The sequence below is a fragment of the Dasypus novemcinctus genome, chromosome 3 (assembly GCF_030445035.2).
Source record: "Dasypus novemcinctus isolate mDasNov1 chromosome 3, mDasNov1.1.hap2, whole genome shotgun sequence".
Lineage (NCBI taxonomy): Eukaryota > Metazoa > Chordata > Mammalia > Cingulata > Dasypodidae > Dasypus > Dasypus novemcinctus.
Genome location: NC_080675.1, coordinates 157364882 through 157376943, shown reverse-complemented (window position 1 = coordinate 157376943; position 12062 = coordinate 157364882). Strand labels below are relative to the sequence as shown.

At 45.6% G+C, this 12062-nt stretch overlaps 1 protein-coding gene across 1 annotated transcript in view; it reads right to left on the bottom strand.

Moving 5' to 3' along the window:
- ADAMTS17 (ADAM metallopeptidase with thrombospondin type 1 motif 17) overlaps positions 1 to 12062 on the bottom strand; it is a 386843-nt gene that overhangs the window by 178110 nt on the left and 196671 nt on the right. Inside the window, exons 9-10 of the mRNA XM_058294624.2 lie at positions 3008 to 3148; positions 763 to 913 (exon numbers count right to left, since the gene is read on the bottom strand). Of these exons, the coding sequence (XP_058150607.1) occupies positions 763 to 913; positions 3008 to 3148 (292 nt within the window). The remainder of the gene's footprint in view (positions 1 to 762; positions 914 to 3007; positions 3149 to 12062) is intronic.

Below are 12062 nucleotides of genomic sequence, written 5' to 3'. Positions count from 1 at the left end.
ATCCATGAAAAGGAAGCTTGTTAACAGTTCAGGAGCTGAAACAAGAAGGCAGAGGGTCACCCTTACCACCTCAGCTGGGGATGTATGTGTCAGGTGACTCAAATTTTTTGTCATTCCACGCATGGCTATGAATGACTGCAAAGGTGCTGCAAGTATTGATTTGGGGGTTTCAAACAAATTTTAGAGAGTAGGCAAATTCCAAATTCTAAACTCACAAATAGTGAGGATCAAGTCTATGTTTGTGTATAGGTGTGTGCAGACACGTGTGAGTGTGGGGGGCTTGTGCATGTGTGTGTGGTGTGTGAGTATACATGCACACATGTGTGGGTGCTAGTGTGTGTGTGTGCAGGTGTGTATGTGTGAGTGAGTGTATGTGGGTGTGAGTGTGTGTGCATATGTGTGTATGAATGTATGCCACAGGTGAGAGAGCATGGATGTGTGCATGTGCGTGCAGATGCGAGTGTGTGTGTGCAAGTGTGTACGGGCATGTGTTGGGGTTCCAAGAGTGTGTGCATGCATGAGTGTGAGTATGCATATGTATGTGCACTTGTGTGCATGAATGAGTTCTGTGTAGTACGCACATTTATGGGCATTAGTTTCTGTATGTTTGTGGGTGTGAGTATATGTGTATGTTGCATGCATGTGCGTTGTGTGTGAAAGTGTGTGTGCATGTGTGTATGCATGTGAATACCACGTGTCCTGCAACCTGCAGTAGGAGGGCCAGTCCCCCCTCTCCCTGAGCCCGCCCTGTGTGCCCCATACCTCCATGTTCCTGCAGAAGGTGGCGTTGCTCCCAAACAGGATCTGGCACTGCTCGCCGGCACTGTAGTGCATGCCTGGCAGCTTGTGCGGGAGGCGTACCGCATGGCGGCTCCTGGGGTCGGTGACCAGCAAACAGGTGCTCACTTTTGACCTGAAAAGGGGCGAGAGGCAAGTCAACCTTGAAATGGACCACTCAGCTCTGTGTTCTGATTTGTCAGTCACCGAGCATGATGCACGTCCACATTATTCATGAAAAGAAGAGCTGGGCACCAGATGCACGGCTTTCAATTTTTCCAAGCTTGTTACTCTGAAGGCAGTCAGAGCTCCCGAGCTAGGAAGGGGCCTAGGGATAAGGCCCAGGTAAGTGTACATATTTTTCTTGGGGAGTTTGAGAACTTTTTTTGATGAACATGCCTTCTGAAGTAGATTACTGTGATATTTTCTTAGAGCATGGCTTTGCACAACAGTTGCTATGAGTGAAGAAAGAGCTCGGGTCAGGGCTGTTGGGCAGTTCTCAGGGAGGGCCTCTCGGCTGGAGAGGCCCTGCTGGACTAGTTTTCTCACCTGGCCATGCCTCCCACCATCCCTGACTGCTGGGACATACTGCCCAGGGTTTCTGGCTTCTTAGCCAGGATTACAATGAGAAAAACATCCCCTGAAAGCTGAACTGGGGATTATGAGGATGTGACTCTATTCAGAGGTTACATATTAGAATGCTTGTACTTTTCAATTCCTAAAACAAGGCAGATGGGAGTAAAGAGAAAAGCCAGCAACCTGCCAAGATTCTTTTTTTTTTTTAAAGATTTATTTATTTATTTAATTCCCCACCCTCCCCCGGTTGTCTGTTCTCTGCGTCCACTTGCTGCGTCTTGTTTCTTTGTCCGCTTCTGTTGTCGTCAGTGGCACGGGAAGTGTGGGCGGTGCCATTCCTGGGCAGGCTGCACCCTCCTTCACTCTGGGCGGCTCTCCCTAGGGGGCGTGCTCCATGCATGTGGGGATCCCCTAAGCGGGGGACACCCCTGCACAGCAGGGCACTGCCCACGCGCATAAGCACTGCGCATGGGCCAGCTCCACACGGGTCTAGGAGGCCTGGGGTTTGAACCGTGGACCTCCCATGTGGTAGACGGACGCCCTAACCACTGGGCCAAGTCCGTTTCCCCCAAGATTCTTTTAAGGAAGGGACTGCACACACAAAAGCACACTCGTGCTGACACTGGTGCTCCTCTCTGGGGCATACACATCCAGCACAAACCAGAGGCAGGGCCAAAGCTGTGCACGGGAGTCTATGAAGACACCCTACCTCGTTGCACTGTCCGTTCTGGGTAAAATGAAATAGTCAAGTGACTTACACAATTTCATTAGGATTCTGTGATAACAAATACTACAAAATAGCCTGAACCAAAACTAGTGAGTTCACTTTAAGCCTTGAGTAGCATTTAAACCATGTTCCCACCCATGGGAGACAAGCATTAAGAAGGCTCTGAAAAAGAGCAGAACTAGAGTGATGCCTGTTTCACACTTCCCTGGCTGCACTGGGTCATATTGTGCCTCCCTGGGGAGCAGAGTTCCATATGGCAGGGGAGACTCACTGACTCACTTCCATTTCTGTGGCATGTGTAGATTAATATGACTAAGCAGCGAAGGTCTCAAAGTCCAGAAAAACCCAACTGCATGTCAAATCGCTAAGTCCAGCCCTGAGGACTCGACACTAAGGGACCGTGGCTAAAAACACGGTTTGACAAATGTCTGAAAGCAAATGTCAGATATTCCATGGATATCTGAGAAGAATGGAATGGCCCAGATGCCTTCCAGAAAGGAAGCTGCAACAAGAGAAACACATCTACTCCACACATGCGAGGAAGGTGAGCAATCCTCCTCCTCCCCAGCAATTTACCTCCTGTCAAGGGAATGAGCATAGTGACCAGAAACGCTCTGCTCTGCTAAGGTGGAGTCCACTTTCCATCAAAATACTACTGGGAAGTGAAATGGGTTCTTTTCAAGACCCTGTCACTGCACTGGTTTTCTAATTTCTGTTTACGATGCTGCCTGGGTACCAGCATCATGCCAAGTGCAGTGCTGGGAGGAGGCTTCCCCCATGGCAAAAAAGCCAGCACTGCCCTGCCACTCTGGCCAGCTAGGAACTGTACGTGAGATTCGTTTCTCCTCAGATTTGCAGAGACTTTTTTTCTGGTCTGTTGGGAGTACTTCCTGTGGTACTGATTCAACAAAGGATTGGAGGACTTACTTGAGGAAGTTTTCAAGGTCGTCCCGACTGCAGGAGGACCAAGAAAGGTCGCTGGGGCTCCGGCCTTTCACCCATTCTCCCGACATGATGTGTGACCTGCCAGCGCAGGATGAGTGGTCATCATCGTGGTTCATTCCCAAGCTGCTCCAGAGGAAGAGGAAGGAGGAGAAATGAACGGTTATGCGGCAGGCTTCTGACATCCAGTGCCAGATCCTAGCACCCTGGCAACCTGGGCTAACTTAAATCAAGTCTGAAATACAAAAGATGCAGGGTGAGACCTAGTTCTCACAGAGCCAATCAAGAAGTGTCATAAGTAGAGAAATTGTCAAGATACAGATTTGCTTCCTTGGTAAATGCAGATTGATTGAGCACATAATAGGTACTAAGGGCATATACTAAGTAACTGAATAATAAATGAACAAAGTATTAACTATGATACTGTAGTTCTTAAACCACAAGCTTCTGATGGTTAAACACATTAAATACAAATAAAATGAAAAAAAAATAACAAAAATTAAACTTAAAATAAAAAATCAAATAAACATTGAAACAGCTCAATGTCAATGATCTGTTTTGTTGACACTACCAGAAAACTCACTGTACTAAGGGCTAATGAGAACCACCCAAAGCTTTGAATTACAGAATGTCATGAGTTAAAGTCTTTAAACTCATGAAAAACTGCGACTTTTTTTCCTTTCCAATCACTATACCTAGGTCTACCAAGATCACACCTGTTAAGGTGTGGGTGGCTGACCACAAAGTTTAAATTGGATCTAAAAACTAGCTCATTGAACATCTTCAAATAAAACTGATGAGAGAGCTTTCAAATGAATAGATCTAAAAATTTTAACAGATTCACTGAGCTCTGTTAAATGGGCAGACGTGATAGAAATAAATGTGTTATGAGTTCAACTGTGTCCCCCAAAAGGTATGTTCAAGTATTAAACCCCAGTTCCATGAATGTGACCTTATTTGGAAATAAGGTCTTTGAAGATATGATCAGTTAAGATGAGGCCAAACTGGATTACGATGGAGTCCTAATCCAATATGACTTATGTTCTTCAGCATAGACAGATAGATGAGGGAAGAGAACAATGTGATGACAGAGATAGAACACTTCCTGGGTTGCTGACAAATCTCCAGAGGCTACAAGAGGCAAGGAAGGATTCTCCCCTACCGCTTTAAGAGGAAGCCTGGCCCTTCTAACACCTTGATTTTGGACTTCCAGCCTCCAGAACTGTGAGACAATAAATGTCTGGTGTTTTAAGCCACCCAGTTTGAGGTCCTTTGCTATAGCAGCCCTATATGAGCAGGTGTAATTATAGCAGGTGGACCAGGTTAAACCGTTCTGTTGCCAACCTTGGCAGGTGTGCTCCTTGTTCACAGCCCTGAGATCCTGGTCGGAATCAGAGGTCATGCTCTCTACTTTTCTCCACATGGACCCTGACTTGGAAGAAATGAGGCAAATTCAAAGTTGTCTTCGTATCAGTGGTAAAACATTTAGGGAACATATGCCTAAGGGGAATGAATATTTCCCTCTTTGGAGAACATGAATGGTTTCAGAAAGCCTAAGGTTCTAGCTGAGTTGAGACCTGGGGATAACTGTTCACACTCACCCAGGGGATCCCCTTGCCCAGGTTACCTGTCCCCTAAATTCTCAATCACAGAAAGGTCTTTCTCCTGGTAGAGCCCCAGGGAAAGAGGAACTTACTTGCTGCAATGTGGAGAACAAGTCAAGCAAGTCAAAGTTTGTGCATTCACCAACCAGACACAGCCTTTTTCTTATTTTCAGAAATGTTCACATCCCTTAAGGGAAACTCAAGTTTCCCTACACAAATTCTGTAAAACCTCTTTCCATACTACCAACAGTTTGACCTGGAGTGTAGGCATCTCCCAGCTCAGGCAGTGAAACCTTTACAAACCCAGACCACAATTCTCTGGAGAATCAACAAATGAATGAACTGTTCTTCTATCTGTGTGCTTTCACAAGCCACCTCCCATCCTCCCCAGGTGGGATCGCCTGAGTAGCCACCAGATGGTTTCTTTAAACAACAAGGCTGTTAGAAAAACCACGATCAGAGGAAACCTAAGCACTGGAAGAGTGAGCCTCACCATGTCTGTTCAGAGAAATGTTTCACTTGGGACCATTTCCAAGTTTTCTCTGGCGGTCAGATTGGTTATCAAATGAACAAACCTCCTTCTACCATGCCGCCAGCAGAGTCTGTGAGCCAGGGACCGCGGTATCTTAGGACACCCAAATGATGTTTATAAAAGTACTCAGAAAAGTTGAGTGTGCCGTCTACACCTACACATTCCTGCTAGGGATCTGACAGATAAGGCACATGCCATGCTAGATCAGCATTTCACTCTTTAGGACTACAGAGAGGGACTTCCCTAAGGTATGTTCGAGTCAGCAAAATCAGCCAAGAGTGGGATTCCTGTGTGAAGTGGAGAGCTTGTGTCTAATATAGAGCTTGCCTGATCTGGGTAAAAATGTTCAGATGCTAAGTAAGTCCCTCATAATTTTATACTTGGGATGAACTAGCTTTGGGCTGGGAGGCTTGCTAGTTGAGATTTCCAGAGACTACTATTTAGGTTATTTTTAGTTTAAATTAAAGACTACTTGACTGAAAAAAAACTCCATGTTATTATAGGTTTATATCCCAGGGTACCTATTATTTCTGGTAACATTATATTTGAGCAAAATATGTAGAGTTAAGTACATGAAGTAATTTTCACTGTAAATGGTGGAGGGATTAAAGAAACAGATGGGCCTGGGGTCGCTTATGATCCAGATGTATTTGACACAGGAGTAATTTAACAGCCTTGAGTTGATTTTATCTTAAAACAAATAGCAAGCTGCTTCTGTATTTGCTTCTGTAAATCTAATACATTCCATGCATGGGTTTCTGAGAGATCCCTACTCTGCTTCAATCCATCCCAACTTCATTCTAATTCCTGGAAGCCAAGGGAGATGGTTAAAGTGTTGCAGAGTTGGAGCATTTGCCATTCTGGAAGCTTCTGCTTTCCTTGGCTCTCAGAAGTTTCGGAACTTTGGTGTCAGATATATATGTCAGATCCAGCATCCCTTGCGTGGGCTTGTGAAATTAATGTTTGGGGTGGAATGAAGAATGCAGGGAAATAACTTCCATGAAGGTAGCCTCTTTGTTGGATGGAGGAGTGGGGGACTGGCCCAAGACCTACTTTTGGTAATGCTGGGAGCCCACTGCCTGTCAATCCTTGCCAAATTGATGCTGTGGTAATAGGGATGGCTCATGGCAATTTCTAGCTAATGGTGGACAGGTTTGGATTCATTATTTTTTTGTGAGGGACAAGCATATCCCCTTCAGTCTTCTGCTACTCAGAAACTTTGTGAGCAAAGGCTAAAAGTCACTCAGAGGAAGCAAGCTGCACCAGCTTATAACAGTTTGAAGTAGGTGAACTGTCATGAGCACCAACAAACCCACTGATGGAGAACAAGACAAAGAGGCCAACATGTGATAAAAGTTTCTCTCACCTCAACAGCTTTCAGGGATTTGGTAGCAAAGCAAGGATAGTAGTAGATCTGGGGCAGCCCCAACTTCAGCTGTCATGTCAATGCAGAGTTATGTCAATAAGGATGACCCTAAGACACCATGAAACTCTGAACCACTACTAACTGGTCAGCAGTGATTGATACAGTGTGGATGTTTAATGCATTTTATGAAAATGGATGATGCACACACAGCACATTCTCTCTCTCAGAGAACAAGAGTACCGAATGACAAAAACATGCAAGGACTTGAATCTGTATCTATGTCAGATGTATGGGTCAGGTCCAGTGTCTCCTCCTCCCCTCAAGTATCCTTGCCTTTGTGTGTGTATGTGTAAAATTCACATTAAATGGGCTTTTAACTTTTAGTTTGCCAAAATGTCAACTCAATGTGTTGAGAGAGAGAGAGCAAAAGAAAAAGAGAGGCACTGGCAATAGCAGCCCCTGTTCTAGTTGTGAGTGGGGGGTTAGGTGTGGGCCTGGGCACACCCTGACCTTGGAATGTGTGCCATAAAACTGCTATTTTCACTTCTTTTTGCAGGCTCAGCACTGGTGGGCCTCTTATGGTGGGCCGAGCTCACGCTGAGGGTTTTCCTGGTTTACCAGCATGGATTTCTTAAACAACACAGTTATGAGCTGGGCAGGCGTGATATTTGAAGTTTAAATTTTATTTGATGCCTGTCCTGGTTTCAGTCTTCTGTGTACCCCAGAAAATCCTGTTCTTAAGCTAAGCCATTCCTGTGCCTGTGACCCTATTATATGTGGGACCTTTTGATTAGATTTAGTTAAGGGACCCTCTGATGAAAACACTTTTGATTAGATCACTTCATTAAGGGCCTTTGTTTAGATTGCAGGACCCAGGGTGGGTCCTAATCTTTTTACTAGAGTCCTATATAAATGGAGGAGTGGGCAGAGAAAGAGAGCTGCCATTTTACCCTGCCATGTGAAAGAGTACTCTAGGATCATCTGCAGCCACAGAGAGACAGAGAAACCCTGAGAGACTGAGAGGGAGGCTGAAGGCTGGAGTCAGCAGAGCCACCAAAGGTGAAGCAATGAGGAGAAGGGAGAGACCAGCCATATGCCTGATTACCCACAGCTGAGCTCAGGAAGAAAATGAGCCTGGAGGAGAAGGCAGAGTCTGGCCGTCATTTTGCCTTGCCACATGGCAGGAGTCCAGCTCATTAGCAGCAGACCTTTTGTGAGATAACATCTCTGGTGATTCCTTAATTTGGACATTTTCACAGCCTTGGAATAGTAAGCTTCTGCCCTAATAAATTTCCATTATAAAAGCCAACCCATTTTTGATATTTTGAATTGGCAGGCTTTGGCAAACTAAAATAATGCCCAAAGAAATGACTGTTGTTTCATACAATGATAGTGACTGTGTCTGACTCAGAGGACAGAAATTAGGTGTCTGATGTGTCACCTTTAAGCAATTTTCAAATGTGAATTTAACTATAGTGTTTTCCGTTTTCACCCTCATTTTAGAATGTCTGTACAAGATGCCATCCCATTCGGCTGTTACCATTTTCCTTTTCACTTATATTACCACTTGTACCTTTACAGCACCCCAATGGAACAAAGGAAAGGAGCAGCCATCATTTCCCTCATCCTTGAGTACCTTTGGGGGCTGTAAAAATGGAGTCATTTGCTTAAGGTCACCCTACTGGGTAGTCGCCTCCCTCCTGGTCCAGACTTCTTTTTCTGAAAACATCTTTCCTAGGTCAAGGCAATCACGTGAGGTAACAATTTCCTCACTGCTGAGCCTCTCCCCTTTCAGAACTTTCCACCCTCCTCCCACTCTCCTCAGACACACACACACACACACACACACACACACACACGGAAGCCTTCTCCAAGCTCCAGCCAGCCGCCAAATCTCTGATAGCTTTGAAGAAAATATATCAACAGCCAGAGGTTGATATGAAATTCCCCTTCTGTCTTAGTTTTCCAGGACTGCCATGGCAAAGTACCACACACTGGTTGGCTTAAACCAACAGGAATTTATTCTCTGAGTTCTGGAGTCTAAAAGTCTGAAATTGAGGGGTTGGCAGGGCTACACATCTTCTCACACAATCAGGGAAGAATCTTTCCTTGCCTCTGTCCCAGCTTCTGGTGTTGGTTGGTGTTCCTTGGCTTGGAGGTATATTACTTCAACCTCTGTCCCCGCTTACATGTGGCCTTCTCAGGTGCCTCTTCTCTTTTTAGAAAGACACCAGTAGTGGATTTTGGGCCCACTTTAATTGCAGTATGGCTTCATCTTAACTTGATTATGTCGTTGAGTGTCCTATTTCCAAATAAGTTTACATTCACATTTACCAGGGGCTCTGGACTTCAAAATCTATCTTTTTGGAGGGACACAATTCAACCCATAGCACCTTCACATCTAGAAGCAAAGTGCTATCATTGAAAGAGCCCTGGTTTTGGAGCCAGACAAACCTGGATGAAAATTCTAACTCAGGATCTGGAGAAAGTAACATTTAACCTCTGAGCCTCAGTTTCCTCACTCTGACTAAACAGGGATAAGAACACCTAATGTCATTCACTCACTCACTCATTCATTCATTCATTCAACAACTTTGTGTTGAATGCCTCCTATGAGCCAGACACTGTTCTAGGGGCTAGGAAGAAACAAGGCTCTGCTTCCTTGGAGTTGGCATTCTAAGGAATGGAGGTGAAGAGCACCTGGGAAAACATATCAAGGCATCTGGCAAGTAATGATGATAGAGCAGAGACTGCCCCAGTTTCAAGCAAACATGTGTGCTGAGTGAATGGTGCTGCAGCCCCAGAGCTGCAAACTCAGATGGTCTTGGAAGGCTGCACAATTAAACAAAGGACATGGGAAGGCATAATATAATGGGGAAGGTGGCCTGGGAAGGAACTGCAGAGTTTCTGCCCCACTTAAATTTTTTTTAATGCCTTTTTCTTTTATTTTTTTCAGGATGAGTTAAGTGAACAGAACACACCTGTTCCAGCCAATGTGGTTTACGGACAGCAAGTGTGAGACCCCTAGAGCAGAGGCTTTGTGGAAGCCTCAGAGGCCCTTGAGCACAGCTGCTCTTGGTGGGTGGTCATCCAAGGATACACCCTCAGGCTGCCAGGGGAAGAAAATCAGGGACTACCACTGGTCAATGCTCTGCATGGTCTCACAAGGAGGGGATGAGGACGGCAGCCCCGGTCAGAGCATCCTGTTTGTTTTGGTCTCCCAGCAGCTGGCCCAGGTTTGAATGCAGCAGGGCTCACTCTGGCAGGGTGCCCTGTGCATCCAGCAGTCCAGAGTCAGCAAAGGCAGGAGGGATGAGGTCTAGAGGGCTGGAGCTCTCATCGTCTCAGGGGAAAAACTGCTTCCTGCCCTGACTGCCCACTGGCTCGCCAGGCCCTGCATGACTGGCCTTGCTCTCACTTGACAAAGATGATGCTTATCACAGTGACCTGGTCTCATCCTTCGGCTCCCAGAACAGGGCTGGGTGCATGGAGGGACTTGTAAACGGCTTAAAACGGAAGTGGCAGCGATCTAGGACTTGAACAAACCTACCAGTCCCAGGGACAGAGGCAACAATGGTGGGCATCCTTCCGACGCCCCACTAGCACCCAAGATAGGATGGTCCCCAGTGTGAACACATGGGGCTGCAGACACCCAATGAGTGGCACCAAATCCATCACTGCTTAGCGCATTTGACAAACTCACCCAGAGCCAGGCCATGTAAGCACCTGTCTTGCTGCTTCAACACATTTGGAACTAAATGATGTCTGAAAAAATTTTACGCATGAAATCCATGCAGCTATCTTGATGCCTGACCTGGGAAAACATTCTGTAGAAATGTGTGTGTGGGGGGGTCTGAAGGTAATTCCAGTTAGAAATACCAAAGATGTCACAAATTGGCCTCTTTTCATGGAGGGAATAGAGATAGAGCTTCCCCGCTCCCCAAGCTGCTACTGCGAAGAACACAATACTGGTTCAGATGAAACAGCTGTAGGGTGTTTTTATAAATCCTACTCCAGGGAAGTGGACTTGGCTCAACGGATAGAGCATCCGCCTACCACATGGGAGGTCTGCAGTTCAGGCCCTGGGCCTCCTTGACCCGTGTGGAGCTGGCCCATGCGCAGTGCTGATGCACGTAAAGGAGTGCCATGCCGCACAGGGGTGCCCCCGGCGTAGGGGAGCTCCACGTGCAAGGAATGTGCCCCGTAAGGAGAGGCACCCCGCATGAAAGAAAGTCCAGCCTGCCCAGGGGTGGCGCCGCACACACGGGGAGCTGATGCAGCAAGATAACGCAACAAAAAAGAGACACAGATTCCCGGGCCGCTGACAAGAAAAGAAGTGGACACAGAAGAACACACAGCGAATGGACAGAGAGGAGACAACTGGGGGGGGGGGCGGGGAGAAATAAAAAAAAAAAAAATCCTACTCCAGGGGTTTGTATGTAGGTCTCTGACAGGCAAAGGAGAGTGAGTGGAAGTTATGAGCTCTTTCCTTCTTTGCTTTGGTCTTTTTTATTTCCAGAATTATTCTGGTATTTTGAGAACTTTACTCTTCCATATGATTTTGGTTTGTCAAGTTCCATAAAAAGTCCTTTTAGTTTGGGATTACACTGAATGACTTGATTAATTTGATGAGAAATGACATTTTTAAAATTCTGAGTATTGACACCCTGGAAAATAGGATGCATCGTAAAGGCCTTATGTTTCTTTGTAGCAACATTCCTGGATATGCCATATGTTTGGTTGATGTTGTGGATGGGGTCACTTTTTCTTTTTCTGTAACTGATGAAGTGTACGGGAAAACCATGGATTATTGTGTGTTGGTCTTGTAACAACACATGATGAAAAATTACTTGTTCCAATAGTTTGTCAGATGATTCTCTTATGATCTCCAAATAATGACAGCTTTGTCTCCTCCCAGTCACTATTTATACCTTTCTTTTTCTAGATTTATGAAATCGGGCAGGACTTCTAAAACCATAAAGCCTATGACATAGGTCCCTCTATCCTAATCCCAAATATCAGTAATGCTACTAATATTTGAACATTGAATATATGTGCTCTAGATTTCTGTTAGGTAAATTTGATCAGTTTAAGGGCACTTTCTTCTAAATAATCATTTGCGAAGTCATCCCCTGCTGCCACCTCAGGCTAAACACTAAAGATAGTCTGACCTAGTGGACAAAGTGATGGTCCAAGGATAAAAGTGGCCATGGTTGAGGTGAAAGATCTGCCACTAATTAGTGTAAGGATCACAGGCAAGGTACCTAACCTACAGAGGCCTGTTTTCCTAGCTGGAAAGGGTGGGGCTTGAATTAGATGACTATTTAAAGGTTTTCCAGTACATGACAAATTCAAGACAAATTCACAATTCTTGATCTAGTGGGCTGAGCACAATTTAAGTGGTAGTAGCCCTTTATCTGTTCAATAAGAATGCCTTATTTACCAGCCTTTCCCCAGGGCCCAGGTACACAGTGAGTGGCTCATACAGCCCTTGCCTGCAGGAAGCCCACCAGCAGGTGGTGATCACATACAAGCAAG